Source organism: Meleagris gallopavo, chromosome 19 (assembly GCF_000146605.3).
Source record: "Meleagris gallopavo isolate NT-WF06-2002-E0010 breed Aviagen turkey brand Nicholas breeding stock chromosome 19, Turkey_5.1, whole genome shotgun sequence".
NCBI lineage: Eukaryota > Metazoa > Chordata > Aves > Galliformes > Phasianidae > Meleagris > Meleagris gallopavo.
In genome coordinates, this window is record NC_015029.2 from 636,401 (window position 1) to 651,764 (window position 15,364).

A 15,364-nucleotide genomic window follows, 5' to 3' on the forward strand; every position below is an offset into this window, starting at 1 on the left:
TGTGTGTGTGTGTGTGTGTGTGGAAACAGTAAGCCTTCACAGCTTCCACCAGGACCCATGCTTGGTGGCTTCCAGTCTCTTCCAAACCCAAAGTCTCTAAGTGTTGAAACCGTGTCAGTGAGGAGCCAGTCAGTAAGCAAGAATCTCTGTGATAAAAGGCATGGGAACTGAGCTGCTTCTCACCTGCCTGGGAGGCCAAACAGAAACACTTTGTTCTGAGATTGCTGAGCTTGATTTTTTATTTTTTCAGTTTCCTTAATGGAGGTCAGTTGCACTTCCCTCTGATGATGTGCTGTGTGTAGAAGACTTTTCACCCCAACCTTTGGCCATTCAGAAACAACAGGCAGCCTCTCAGGACCCTGTACATAGTTCTTAGTGCAGGAAACATCCAAAAGCAAAAACAGCAACTGCCTTCTCATCAGACTGGTCCTCTTCTCTACTCTGCTCATCCCACATCATGCAATGGTACAACACCAGAAAAATGCCCTGAACACTTACAGTCTGATACGGGAGTCCAGAGGTTAAAATGACCCTTCCCTCCTGTCTGGCAATCTGGAAAAAAAAAAACAACACAACAACAGTACAAATCGTAAGGAACGTGGACTGAAGCTGACACTGGATTCAGTCAAAACAGAGAGAACATGAGCTGGTGACACGGGCTCTTTCTCTGCATGCGGATGTGCACTTGCCAAGAGGATCTGGGTCCGGTTCAGCGAGATGCTTCTGACAGCAACAGCAGCTTAAGGTATGGCTCGCTCAGCACACATCCCCTCCCTGCCAACCCCCGCCTGTCTCACATGTGCTGGAACAGCTACTTGTGCATCTGCATTGCAGATGGTGCAGGGAACGGACCCACCTTGAAATAATCCTATCAGAAAGTGTTCTTTCTTTTTTTAATTTTCTTATTTTCTTTTTTTTTTACTTGCCTTAACCCAGACCACTTCTGTTTCCCCAGCGTGGTTCACAAAGAAGCAAGCAGTTCTGCTCCCATAGAAATACACAGGTGAGAAAGGAAAACCACTCTGCAGGTAATCCCAGCAAAAACACCAAAGTATCGCTGTATGCCACCATGATCTTCACAGACATTCACAGAACTACGCTCACTCCACCCCTCAGAGATAAGATGGGGCTATTTTCCCAGCAGCCCACAGGCAGACATACAGAATGCTGCATCCTTTTGAGGCTATCAAGAACATCTCCGCGAGAACTTGTCCCTTCCTGGTTGCAATCCTGTGCTTTTATCAGAGACCTGGTCCTTCAGGGGAAAGCTCTGCACTGCACGAGCAGGGTCTCGTTATCCACACTCACAGCCTTTGCAATGGAGTAAGAGAAACGTTCAGATGGTTTGGTGCCAGAAGAATATACTAAATCTGGAACTGCAGTTCTTCACGGAGATAAAAGCGTAGCTGATCCCTGTATGATGAAATGACATTGCTCCCTCCCACCCCTTCGTCCTCTCCTCTAACAGAGGAATCATTTTGCCTCCATAGGAACAGAAGGGTTCCCATGCAAACCAGCACTTCTGCTCTGCTGGTGCTGACAAGAGGTTGGCACTTGGAGCAGGCACGACATTTTCTCTTTTCTGGCTTCCATTCTGCTGGAAGCCCTCGTGTTTTTCACTATTTCCAGATGTGTGTCACAGAGGTCTCTCTCCTGGATCTGCCTCAGAAGCTCTCTCCGTATCACTGCGTAACCCTGGCAGAGGGACACATCGGGGATCTGAGCCTTGATGCACTTCCCAGGCAGTCTGACAGCACCAAGTACAGCCAGGGAACGCCGACGAATAACAGACTGAGATGCTACAAACTCTGCCTTGGAAGCTCTTCTCCTAAGACCCACCTGACCCACAGCAACATGAAACAAGGCTGAGAATGCTCCCAAGGCACCAACTCCCCGTTGCAGTAAAAGCAGGAATCATTTTGTTCCTATCCTGACCTTTCAGGTAGCTTCTTTCCTCCTTTCTTATATGAAGTCACTGCTTTGGCAGCCAATTCTGCACTGAGAAAGCAATTGGCAACAACTTCTAAAGCATCATCCTGCAGGCAAAATTACTGTATTTCTTTCAAAATCAACCCTCTCTCACAAGTAAAGGAAAAAAAACTCTAGGAACAGGAACCTTGGAGCAGAGACAGCCCCTGCTGCACATGATGCTGCTACAAGCAGCCTGGCTTACAGAACGGCCCTACCAACAAATCACCCTCAAGGCACATCAGCAAGAGAAGTCCATTAAGGCAAAGGCAAAACTCCACCACAGTGATTCTCCGACACGGAAGGGAGATAGGAAATTCCTTCAGACCCATGTGTGCTTCAGGATAAGTCTGAGGATTTCACAGCTGAACGCTCCATTCCGACTTCCTGCATTCAGGGTTAATTAGTTCAAGCTTGATAAATCCCCTTATCTAAATGGCTCTGCAGAGTACAGAGCAAAGAACATCAAATAAAAAGGAGAAAAGCAGTGACTCTTCCAGCATGTTTTTCTGCTTCTGGAACAATCACTGGGACACGCAAGCAGAGCCAGAAAATGCATGTGATAGCACACATCTGACTGCAACCCACAGAAGATACATGATGGAGGAAAGAGCACAATTCCTTCTCTTCCCCTGAAAGAAGTCATGAAGTTCAGCACTGGGACCATCTGGGAGATGTGTGATTGGTGCTCACATCCACTGCTTGGTTTCCATCATTGCTCACAAGCTTGGATGAATGTCAATGGGTGCCATTTTTTTCCACATGGAAGAACTCAATTCCACACCTTTGCTCCATACATGTTTCTATACTAGACAGCAGTTTTTCAGACTACCCCTCTGCTGTCAGCTATCACACGGCAACAGAATTTAGTGGAACATCAGTGGGAAGGCTCAACCTCTGCTGTCATCCCACCAACATGTGCCTCTGATGTCATGGGCCAGCACAGCAAAAGAGGAGGCATTACTTTCAGAGCAGCTGTTGTACGAAGAAAGACAGCATCAGTCAGAGTGTTGGGATGAAAAGCACTCCCTAATAACTTGGAATTATTACTTAGTTCTGTCTGTTCAGCTCACTTTCATCTCGCAGGGGTGAATGAGCACAGTGAATTACTACTACAAGACAGATCTGGAAGGGCAGCAACAGACAGAAGAGGGCAGAGACAGATCCCATGTTTCAAAGCCAGCACCAGCAACAGAAAGATTTGTGATAACTTAAAGGATCCTGAACTAAGGCCAAGGAAGGTTTCAAAAACCAGCAGAACAAAGCCATAGATTTGTAATCTAAAGGTAAGAGAAACTGCTTGAAATTGCTGCCAAGTCTTTGCATGACATGTGTTGGACAAAGTGACGTGTCCTACAAGAGGCAAACTGCAAGCACTCCCACTGCAAGGTAGCAGTGCAGGAAAAGCTGTGACCCCCTGCAGTGGCAGAGACCCAGCAGTGCCAAGGATCTGCTGGAAAGTGGCTCACAATCCTCAGCACAACCCTGACATCCCTGACCTGCAATGTGAGGCTCTCAAAACACAGTATCTCAGACACTTAATAATTATGAATGCTCAGCCCAGTGCTGCAGGACATTTGCTGTACTGCTGGTGTTTTAACCCTGGACTTCTCCTCAGCATTCCTGAAAGTCACAAATTGCAAAGAGTAGGCTATGATTTTGTAACGTGGCCTTAAGCGCTAGATTAAACCATAAAGCTAGCTTTGTTTCTTAATGCAGACAACATTTGTATCTAGGTCTCCAAAGAAATTCTCTTTCTGCTGACCCAACATCAAAAGCTAAGTCTTGATCTCCAAAGCAGAACAGAAGTCTGAAAGCTTTGTTGGTTCCCCATCTGCTCTCAGTGAATTCACTCTGCATACTGGTGGGGATGCAGAAGACCAGCAAACCCCAACAACGTGATTACATCAAAACTATGGAGAAAGATGTTCAAAATGAGACAAGATGAGAGATTAGATTCCATCATCACATGAAGCTCTGCTAATGGCAGTGTTAGAGGTCCCTTTGTGTCTCCAAACCGGACCAGGTGCATGTTGTCTCCCTGCTCTGTGTAGGAGTCTCCTCTTTGACTCCTTGTCTCACCACGAGTTTTGGGGACTACACATAACGTTGTGAAGGAACTTTCTGCCCCTTGGCAGCAGCAGGAAGCTGGTTCTACCAGCCTTTGGAAAACTACTGCATCTCAAAAGATACCAAGTTCGCCTCAGTGCACGGGTTACTCTTAGAGATGAAGATGGTTTTGAGGACAGTCCAGTAAAAAAACTGAACAAAACTCACAACTCATCTGAAAGGGCTTTGAGAGTCCATCAAGCCTCCTACTGCTACCACATGCATTAATCTAAAAAAAACAAAAATCAGTAGCTGCCTAAGCACACATTGACAAGCCCCAGCACAATCTACAAAGCTAACAGGCTTTCAAGTTTGATCTCAGGTAATAGAAAGTGAAGCACAAGACCCATCTGTCTACCAGTACTGGAAGTCACTTTGATTCTCATAATTGCCTCACTTATGAGAGCAACACGGAGCAAATGTCAGGCTATTCAGCAGTGTTTGGTGCAAGGAGATGTGTAACATGGCTGACAAATCATTTTCATGAAATGACTTTAATGAAGAACAAAAACCAACTCTATGCACACTTTTGTTCCCTATGGCACTAGTTTGAGACTGTGTGGGACAATACCCAAACTGCCTATCTTGTGTTTGATGACCAGGATCCAAGCCTTTATCCCAGCCTTTGCAAAAACATTTGCTGCTTTTTGAGCGTACAGTGGTCAACATGCACCATTTATTAAACCAAGACTGCTAGATATAAAGCAGGATGGGAGGAGCCTATTTTTATCTTTGATTATCCAAGCACAGATCAAAGGCTCTGCAATACGGTAACACTCCAAGGGCTTTAGATAGTGACAGGATGTTTGTGTGGTCACCATAGAGAAAGCAATGTAAAACATCCTGTCCATAGCACGATAAGGTATCAGGATGAGAAGCGGAGACGGGGCTCTGGGGGGAGGCAGTGAGAACCAGTTTGTTTAAACTTTTGCAATTTTGGCAGAGACGAGATATTAATTATTTCTGCAGAAGTTAGAGCTTGCCCAGTATTCAGGCCAAAAAGACATCTGAAGAGGAAACATCCTGTGCACCAGGCCGGGTGATCAGCGTGCATTTGATAGCAGCACACTGTGTGGGCTGGATATCTCCATTCCTGGCATAGTAGAAATATGCCTGAAATGAAGAAGCATGCGTCTCTCCTCTGAAAGGCAGAGGGTCAAAGTAGTTATGGGAGTCCAGATCAATGTTTGTTGTCCCCACGCATGTTAGAGACTCTTCCTTACCCAAACACGTCAGTGCAATTTGTGGCTGATCACCTCTGAGACATTTCACAACTGGCAGCCAGCTAGAAGTCACACTGCACTTTATTATGGAAATGTTTCCTTTCATGATGAACACTCATCTTTTGGTTATGTTTCTTCTTGATTGACCCGGGCACAAGGCAGGCAAATACCTTCCCTGTAAGTCCAATCTGGAGTCCATTAGAAACCGAAGTGAATTTTGGCTTCTGTTCTCTGATCACTGACCAGTTGCAAAAGTACTTCAACCTGAACTAACTTCCACCAACATCGAATGAATGCACGGATGCCCGCCTCCATACCCCACCTTCAAAGAACCAGCCTTTGTCCAAGTAGAAGAAAGGAAGGAATCGAACCCTCACACGCTGGTACTCTGCTACTGCCCTATCAAAGTCACTTGAGACTGAGGTCACACCTTTGTACTGTTCATATTCCTCTAATGACTTGAAGCATCCCAGCAGTCAACAACTTGGATGCCCAGAGGAGGGCAACAAAGCTGGCAATAGAGCTGGGAGGTGTGTGCTGAGACACTTTGATTTTCTGCTCTGAAAAAGGGGCCAAGAGATGAGCTCACTGCTCTCCACAACGTCCCAAGGAGAGGAAGTGCAGAAGGAGGTGCTGGTCTGAATAACCATTGACAAGATGCACAAGAACAGCACAAAGCTGCACCAGGGAGGTTCAGACTGGAGATCAGAAAAATTTCTTTACTGTGAACACTGGGACAGGCTTCCTAGAGAGGTGGTTGGTGCCCCAGGTCTGTCAATGTTCAAGAAGCATTTGGATAATGTCCTCACTGATATGCTTTAACTTTTGGTCAGCCCCAAAGTTGTTGGACAGTTTGGCTTAATGATCTCTGAACTTCCAACTGAACTATTCTATGCTATTCCGTTCCATTCCATCAAACACACAGACTTGTAAAAGATTTGAGTTCACAGCACATTCTGCTCACTTCCTTCCTCCTGGAAATGGAAGCACCAAGCCCACACACTCCTGCAGGGACTACCAAATTCCTGTTGCCACACAGCACAGCTTCTTGGGCTGAACCAGAGAGCTGGGACTCAGCACGTGTGCTTGCAGCTCCTGCGAGTGACTAACTGGTAATTTAGTAAGCCGCTCCAAGAAGTGCAGATGGGAGCTATAAACACACACACACCACTGACCTCAGCAGCTTTCCTATGGTCATCCTCATTCTCCAGCATCCGGACGTCCACACCGAGGCAGCGGAGATAGCGCCCAAGGCCTTGCAGCATGTTATCACAGACCACGCTGAACTCTTTTGGGGAGATGGGAGCAGGGGGACGTGAGATCTCTTTGTCAGATCCTCTGCATTGCTACAGAAAAGCAAGAGATCTGTAAGCAGCAGAGAAGAAGGTTGACTGCCACCATGTTTTGCCTCCCTGCATCCTCCCACCCTGACAAACCCAGCTGACCCCTATCATGTGTTACAGCTGCCCCCACACCCTGCAGCACCCCCAGCTCCTCCTTCACGTCCTTCCTTCAGCTCTTCAACAACCACCTACAGCCTGAGCAGAAGGCAGCACACGGTGGGGCTAATCTGGAATTAGCCATCAACCTGCAGACACCTGGTCACCCAAAGCAAGGATCTGCAGCCTTTCCCTTGAGAAATGCCACCTTGACCTCTATGCTTTACGCAGACAGAAATATGTTTTCCACAGTGCTATTCTCCTATGAAATTAGACTGCAATCAACATAGATGTGCCAAGGTTATTCTGTGGGAAGGGGATCTGACAGACAGGGAGAAACAGGTAGACAAAGCAGTCATGTTGGCCTTGTTATCTTCGGAAGTTTAAAAATAGGCAGTGCCTGAATTCTGTTTATTTTATTTCAAATTGCTGCTGGGGGAGTTCCTGCAGTTGGAGACTTTGTCTCTGGGAGGCTCCCACTACAATGGACGGAGAAGGGAAGTTAATAAGGAGCCTCCAGGGTTCAGCATTGCTGGGATGACGGAAGGGCACAGCCACCATCTATGCAGGGCTATGATTCTGTGATTCTATGCTATCCTTGCAGCATTTCAGATTAGTTCTGCAGGAGCTGATTCAGCCCTGGAAACACAGTAGAGCACCATTCAGACATACCTGGGCTGACTTTGAAAACCAGCTCAGAGCCCAGGGCTCAATTTGTGTGATGCTGCACTCCCAGAAGCTGCTACATGCAATGAAGGCTCTGCAACACTGTGTGGAGAGGCTGGGCTGTCCCCAGCTCCTGGAAGGACCTTGATGAACACAGACATGTCCTGAGGCGTCAGGGTGCTATGATAACAGATCAAGTTGGCCCTTCAGTGTTGAGGTAGTCGGAAAATACTTAAGCATGTGGTGCTGCCTCTCTTCCAACAGATGTAGAGGAGCAGCAGCTGGCTCTTAGTTGTGTTTATTCAGTGTCTAACTATGCCATACGTAGCTTTTTTTCTCATGTTTCATCCCAGCAGAAGGCAAAAGGCTTCTAACGGAGAACAGTGTCATTAGCCCCACTTCGGATAGTGGATGAGGAAACACTGAGAGCTTGGAGTCAGGCAGGATGCAGGCAGGAGAAGTCCCAGTCCGGGTTTTACCAACTACCTCTTGGTTAATGAATCGGACTGCACAGAATACAAAGATGACCCAGGAGTTCACAAGGTAATTCAAGCCTGAAGTACTCACTTTTCCCATCCCTGCAGCAGCCAGTCAGGTATGTTGTAATGCACGATACTCCCATGAACACAGAGCCCAGGGAATTAGGAAACTACTGAGAAGCTTTGCACATCACTATCTGAATAATGGGATACTGCAGATTTACACATTTGATAAGGAGGATACTGGAAAGGTAGCTGTGATCAAGAGTATCTCTGTCCAACCATGGACAGCAAGCTTCTCTAGAGTCTGCTGACTGCCATGAGACCACATTTGTGACATAAGGAAGAGGATACCGTGCATGAGAAAGCCAGAGCACTACTGTCCACTCCTGATCTTTCAAGCTGAGTCACATGAGGCTGTGACTGGGAAATCAAAAAACATCAAAAAAGACTTGAAGTCCCTTAGGAATATACTGAAGGGATCGGGAGCACAGGTAGCATTCTGCTCAGTCCTCCTAGCTGGAGACTGGGATCTGGGCAGAAGGAGGAGAACAGACCAGTTGAACGAACGGCTGTGTGGATGGTGTCATGTCCAGGGCTTCGGGTTCCATGAGCTAGGATGCATCTTCACATGACTGTGAATGCTGACATTGGATGGGATGCAACTCACCAGAAGGGGCAAGAATATGCTGGGCAGCAAGCTGGTTGGACTTATTATCAGAGCTTGAAGCTAGATTTGACAAGGGAAGGGGATGAACTGCTGAGTGGCAAAGAAAAGCCAGGGAATACAGTCACCTTAGGAAGCAACTGGGGAAAACCTCAGATTCGTCCCAGAGGATTTTGGGGGGGTTCTTCAGACATGGAGAAGGCTGAGGTACTTAATGAGTTCTTTGCCTCAGTCTTAACCGGCAGCCAGGTTTCCCATGCCTCTCATGCCCCTGAATCTCTAGGTAGGGGTCAGGGAAGCAAAATCCCTCCAACTGTAAGAGCAGAGGAAGTCTGAGATCACCTCATGAGGCAGAACATGTACAAGTCTATGGGACTGGATGACATGTATCCCAGGATCCTGAAGGAACTGGCTGATGTGGTTGCTGAGCCACACTCTGTCATATCTGAAAAGTCATGGCTGTCAGGTGAAGCTCCCAGGGAATGGAAGAGAAAAAGGGAAACATCACTCCCATTTATAAGAAATGAAGAAAGGAAGACCTGGGGAACTACAGGCTGGAGCGCCTCGCCTCTGTGCCTGAAAAGATCATGGATCAGATCCTCCTGGAAGAGATGTTAAGGCACATGCATGATAAGGAGGTGATCTGAGACAGTCAGCGTGGCTTCACCAACAGCAGATTGTGCCTGACCCATCCGGTGGCCTTCTGTGATGGAGTGATGGCATTGGTGGACAAAGGGAGGACAACTGATGCCAACTACCTGGGCCTTCGCTATGGTCCCACACCACATCTGTATCTCTAAACTGGAGAGAGATGGATTTGAATGGTGGAATAAGGAACTGGTTGGATGGTCACAGCCAGAGGGTTATGGCCAGCAGCTTTAGGTCCAGGTGGAGGTTGGTGACGAGTGGTGCCCCCCGGGGGTCCGCCTTTGGACCAGTACTCTTGAACATTTTTATCAGTGACACAGACACTGGGATTGAGTGCACTCTCAGCAAGTTTGCAGATGACACAAAGCTGAGTGATGCAGCTGATGTAACAGATGGAAGGGATGCATCCAGGTAGACCTGGACAAGCTTGACAAGTGGCCCTATGTAAACTGAATGAGGTTCAACAAGGCCAAGTGCGAGGTGTTACACTTGAGTTGGGGCAATGCCAGATATGAGTACAGATGGGAGAAGAACTTGAGAGCAGCCCTGCAGAGAAGGACTTGGGGGTCCTGGTGGACAAAGAGCTGCACACGAGCAGCAGTGTGCGCTCGCAGCCCGGAAGGCCAGCAGCACCCTGGGCTGCACCAACAGAGGGCTGGCAGCGGGCAGGGAGGGGATTGTCCCCCTCTGCTCTGCCCTCGTGAGGCCCCATCTGGAGCACTGCGTCCAGGCCTGGGGCCCCCAGCACAGGAAAGACGTGGGGCTGTTGGAGCGGGTCCAGAGGAGGCCACCAGGACACTCAGAGGGCTGCAGCACCTCTGCTGGGAAGAAAGGTAGAGGGAGTTCAGCCTGAAGAAGAGTAGGCTCTGGAGAGACCTCATTGCGGTCCTCCAGTAGTTGAAGGGGGATTATAATCAGGAAGGAGAACAAATTTTTACACAATCTGATACTGACAGGACGGGGGGGGAATGGCTTTAAATGAAGAGGGGAAAATTAGATTAGATGTTAGGAAGAAATTGTTACTCAGAGGGCAATGAGGCCCTGGCAGTGCTGCCCAGGGAAGCTGTGGATGCCCATCCCTGGATGCATTCAATGCCAGGCTGGATGGGGCCCTGGACAGCCTGATACAGCGTTTGACAACCAGACCATGGCAGAGGAGTTTGAACTGTATAGGCTTTAAGGTTCCTTCCAAAATAAGCCATTCAATGATTCTATGAGTCTACAGAAGGTAATACTGAATTCACATTCGAGACTATTTGGAAAGAGACATAGATCAGTGAGTCTTGTCTGTTAATAAACAAATCTTGCTTCCTGCAAACGTTCTCATAGGTGCATAAACAATCAGATGTCTGCATTTTGAAAGTAAAACTTTGTTACTAAGAGAGGAGGACAAGCCATGTTCCAAAATATTTCAGCATTCACATAGCTACAAATTGCCAACTGAGTTTTAAAGTTCAGCCACAACGTACATTGCAGGGGGGAGGACAGATCCAGAGGGTGCAGTGGTGTGCTGGGGGCCAGACACAAACCATCAGCAGAAAGACCTTTTGATGAATTGTTCTTAATTTAGCAGACTTTTACTACAGATGCAATAAAGGGGGCAATCCCATTATGAAACCAAAGTGTAGAAATTCAGTTAAAAGCAAAAGTAAGGAAGCCAGAGTTTTGAAAGCTGATTAATGCAACACCTAGGCTACAGAATTCAAGCCCACACCAATGAGGAAACACAGAAGAAGCATTTCTACCAGCAAAGTTAGCTGGGTTATGCCACACAGATCTGCACCAAGGACAAATCTGCAAGGACAAATAAAGTTAAAACTGCAGGGAAAGCCAAACTGAGGTATGCAAAGGAGGAAATACATCTTAGCTGTAAAGGGGAGGAGCAAGGAAGATATTTGCTGCAATAGTCCTGAGAACAGACTACAATCAGGCATGCCAGGCATAGCTAATAATATGACTGAGAGACAAAGCAACATATGATTTACAGGGGTCTTGAGCAACATGCAGCTCTTTGAAGCTGTTTACAAACCTGTCCAGAAGGTGACGGTACCTCTTGTTTATTCAGCTGCTTCTTTGCCCTGGGTTTTACACTCGCTTTTCCCACCAGACTTTCAGTCAGGTCTGAACTCAGACCAAAGCTTTCTGGATCCTTACACAGCTTCTCATAGACCTCCAGCAAGCAGTATGCATCTGAAGCTGAAAAAAACACCAGAATATGAGCATGAGCTGGATTCACTCAGAAGTCAAATAGACTTCCCAATGCAAGGAAGAGTCTTCATCTTTGTAAATTCCACTTACTAATATTATACCCTGTACTCTTCTACTGCACAATCACAGAATAAGTGCAGAACAACTGAAAAAGTGACAGCCCTCTGTTACCTCTGCTCTAAGGTAATGCAAATTACAGTGTGCCTGCTTAAGCCACAAGGTACAATAGCTTCAGCCAAACCATTTTACTCTCCATTGTTCCTGAGAAGTGGTTTGCCATGGTTTACTACAGCATCTCAGCTATGGGAAGGCAACTTCCCCATTAGATGCAATATCTTAAAAAGCAATAAGTGAGTTGTTTGCAATCACCTGCCCACACGCACTGCCATGAGGCCTCTGCTCCACGCAATGGGAGCCAAGTCTCCAAGCCAGTTTAACAAGTCTTAGCGATTAACTTTTGTGGGAACTGTGTCAACTTCAAGGATAGCTGAGCTGAACAAAGGGCTGGTTCGCTTCAGCAGGCTGTCCTTTGATGCCTCAGGAAAAGATTTAGACTCAGACTTCTGACTCTGGGGTAATCAGCACTAAATGCCACCGTTGCCTCCACAGCACAGATTCTGTGCTACAGTCTCTGACACCACGTGTACCCACTTTTAACCCTGCTCTAACAAGCGCTTCACCATGACAAATGAACACAGCATTTGTTTCCCAGAAAGGCTGTGAAATGAGGCAGAAGGAAGTGGACTTTCTTCCTTTCATTTACTGAGAGGAGTTTCCACTGAGATGATGTTTCATCAGACAGAATCTGCAAAGCACAGGAATTCCTTCATAAGGGAAATAATGAATCACTGGGCAGTTTAAACTTCAACCATTAAAACCACGTCCACAAAAGGACAAACAGAACATGTGCTGGCTCCTCCATACAGGAGTGAATCTCCATTTGCCACTTAATGATTTTACTGGTGACAGACAACAGACAAACACGGCCTCTAAGGGACAAATGCACCTTGAGGCAGTCAGTGAGCAGACCTGCATAGAGGATCTGTTCCTCCCGCAGTGGTCGTTTCTCCCAGTTAGACATCTGCTCTGTTTTATCCAGTGGTTTTCCCAGGACGTGTTGCACGAGGAGGCTGAGCCCTTTCTCTGGCTGCCTGAGCCCTTCATCCTCACAGCTCTGCTCTGGAGACAGGGCATCGACCTTCAGGCTGCCCTTCTTCCAGTCAATGGAGCTCTTCTGCAGCTGATGGAAGGAGAAGGATACAAAACATGTGGTTATAAAACAAATCCTACAACACCTCCTGTTTCGGTGGGTGGGGACACACAGCAACCCTATCATTTTTATATCTTGCCTGGCACACTGAATCCCATTGTCGCAGACAAGGGCTGGGATGGCATTAGATATATAAAGCTTCTGATTATTTGCTTAACAAATGCATTTGCTGGAAAGAAATCCTTCCTTCCTGAGAAGGAAAAAATGTTCATTGTCTGACAACATTGCATCCAGCAGGGTTGTGATTGAGGCTCTTTGGAGGTTAGCAGGGGTACTCAGCACACTAAAGGCTGCTGAGCACCAACTCAATAAAAGCACAGCGGTATTTTGGCACCTTTCTCCCCCTGGATCCACAGGAAAGGTCTTCTTGCAATACAGTGGGCAAGAGCCCTTCTGAAGTTGCCACTTCTCAGATAAAAATGAGCCAATACTTTTGCAGGTATTTCAGACACCACTGCACTTCCCAGGTTAAGCTATCCATCCCAAATATCCGGGTCCTCCCCAGCCTGCAGCCTTAAATGTCCTCTGCAAATTTTACCCACTGAAGCGGTTGTCCTTAAGAACTCTGCAGATCGCTAAGAACTACTGTGTGCTAACCACAGACATCTGTACCTCAGCTGAACAGACATTCCTGTGCTGAACTCACCTGCAGCACCGTGTTCAAAACCTTTCCCCTAGCTGAATGGAGCTATGTCTCCATTTGGTTCCATTTTTTTCGTTGCTCGTACAAAGTCTATGAAAGGTTATTAGTATATCAAGCACTAACTTTTTAGTTGATGAAAACTAAATACTTCTGTGTTTTGCTACAGAATCAGATTTCCTTTGAAGGTCAGAAACAGAAAAGGTCTATTCACTCACTTAGCCATCTCCCTGCCAGTACAGAACACAAAAACACAAAGCTGTGAAATCATGCCAGTTATCTACCAGCGAAGGGCAGAAGACACAATTTGCCATGTTCTCAAGTGTTAATCCTTACTAGTTTGTCTATTGTGAGTAGGTCCACTACGCTTTGTGACTGCTTATCCATGCCTTTCAAAGTAGAGCATGTGGCTGCAAGACTGCTAAGGTCTCCAGACATCCCATAACCTGGAAAGAAAAAAAATAATCACATGATTAGCAAAACTCAAATTATGGCTAACATGCTGCAGCTTTTTCTAGTTTGAAGACAAAATGTTAACGATATATATATAAACTTTGATAGATAAGTCTGTTTGGATAGAGAACATCGCAGACTTCCAATCTTTCCTGTTCCTGAGATAGAACAAGTGGATGAAAAGCGCTGAGTTTAAGCTCAGTTTTGTTAAAATCTGCTAGATCAGAGAAAGGTGAACAGAATAAACTCCACAAGCCTTTAGCCTCTATGAACTTCAGAGGGAGGATAATGAATTAGCCCTTGAACTGCTGTGCAAGGAAGGGCCTCCAAACAGGACCTAAAACCAGTATGGTAAGCTGCAGAATGTTGCTGTCCAGCAGGTCTGCTTTGGGACAGGGTCAACCAATCCAGAAAGCTCTGCACAGCTTCCCTACACATGTGAAGGTTGGATGCAGGTCAGGGTTTGGTACGAAACTAACCAAGACAATCCCAAGCCTGACTGGGGAGGCTAACTTGGAAATCTAGCTCAAAAAAGGGAGATATCTACCATTACCATCCATTCCTCCTTATTCACATAGGCAGTCTTTGAATACCCAGGATACATAAGTCATGCCATGCTAACTGGACTGAGAGAATGACAACCCCAGCAGGACCCAGGCACTTCACATGAGCTGAGCTGCCTTCAAGACCTGAGGCAGGGGAGAAGCACGTTACCTAGTTTAGTGATGGTTGCATCTGAGTAGAGCATCTGGATGATATGGGGAAGCTTCTCTTTCTCACCCTTGACTTCAGCTTGCTCAAGGAGCTGTGGCAAATCGAGCAGGAACACCTCATCCCTCACGGCGAGTTGAAGGAGGGAGACGCGGGGCTTCCCAACCATGCCAAACGAAGGCTTCCACTCCATGTCAATGCCAACAATCTGCCCAGGCTGCAACAAAGACAAAATCTTTCTGCACTTGCAGATTGTCCACGCTTAAAAATTGCCTGAACCAGCTTGAAAAAGTTACTATCCAGGATACACTTATTGCTTTTTCAACAACTGCATCTCTTTGCAGGTGTGCAAAGGACACCAATCTCAATTCACAGTTCACTCGAAGTACACCTGTGGGGCTTCCCTGCCACAGCAATTCCCACCATGCTACCCAGGCTGACAAGCCTACAGGCCTCACTGCAGTCCCTGAATTGAGGAGGGAGATGTTAATGGCACCCATAAGCACTCCCATGTACCAGCCTGTTATGCAGTTTCTGCTCCCTGATCTTCCAGCTTAAACACCACAGTAATGCTCACCTGCAGCACCTTTTCACAGCATTGCACCATATCTTCCCAATTCTGCAGTAAGTGAATATTTGCACGTGGAATAGGAAGCTGGTAATAATCCTTCTTCTTAACCTCTTTGTAGTTCTCTTCTTTGGTTGCCTCTTCTACCCTGCACAGAAGCAGATACAACAGCTTTAAAGTATGCAACGAGGGGAAATGCTGGTTTGGAGGAACCCTGGAGAGCCTTAAGCACCTAATTTACCCTGGCCCTGCATTTCCCCATGGCACTCCACTCTTTCTCTTACCTCTTCTTTCCTCCCCTTCCCTATAATTTCA

The 15,364-nt window shown here is 46.8% G+C and overlaps 1 protein-coding gene across 22 annotated transcripts in view; it reads right to left on the reverse strand.

Annotated features, from left to right (window-relative positions):
* EXD3 (exonuclease 3'-5' domain containing 3) overlaps positions 1 to 15,364 on the reverse strand; it is a 245,838-nt gene that overhangs the window by 99,731 nt on the left and 130,743 nt on the right. For 21 of the 22 annotated variants that reach the window (XM_019621324.2, XM_019621322.2, XM_019621321.2 and 18 more), the window contains 7 exons: positions 15,059 to 15,197; positions 14,485 to 14,698; positions 13,654 to 13,763; positions 12,437 to 12,647; positions 11,229 to 11,395; positions 6,476 to 6,646; positions 499 to 552 (listed from right to left, as the gene is read on the reverse strand). In XM_019621324.2, coding sequence (XP_019476869.1) covers positions 499 to 552; positions 6,476 to 6,646; positions 11,229 to 11,395; positions 12,437 to 12,647; positions 13,654 to 13,763; positions 14,485 to 14,698; positions 15,059 to 15,197 — 1,066 coding nt within the window. The remainder of the gene's footprint in view (positions 1 to 498; positions 553 to 6,475; positions 6,647 to 11,228; positions 11,396 to 12,436; positions 12,648 to 13,653; positions 13,764 to 14,484; positions 14,699 to 15,058; positions 15,198 to 15,364) is intronic. The other variant, XM_031556111.1, reaches the window with a different exon arrangement.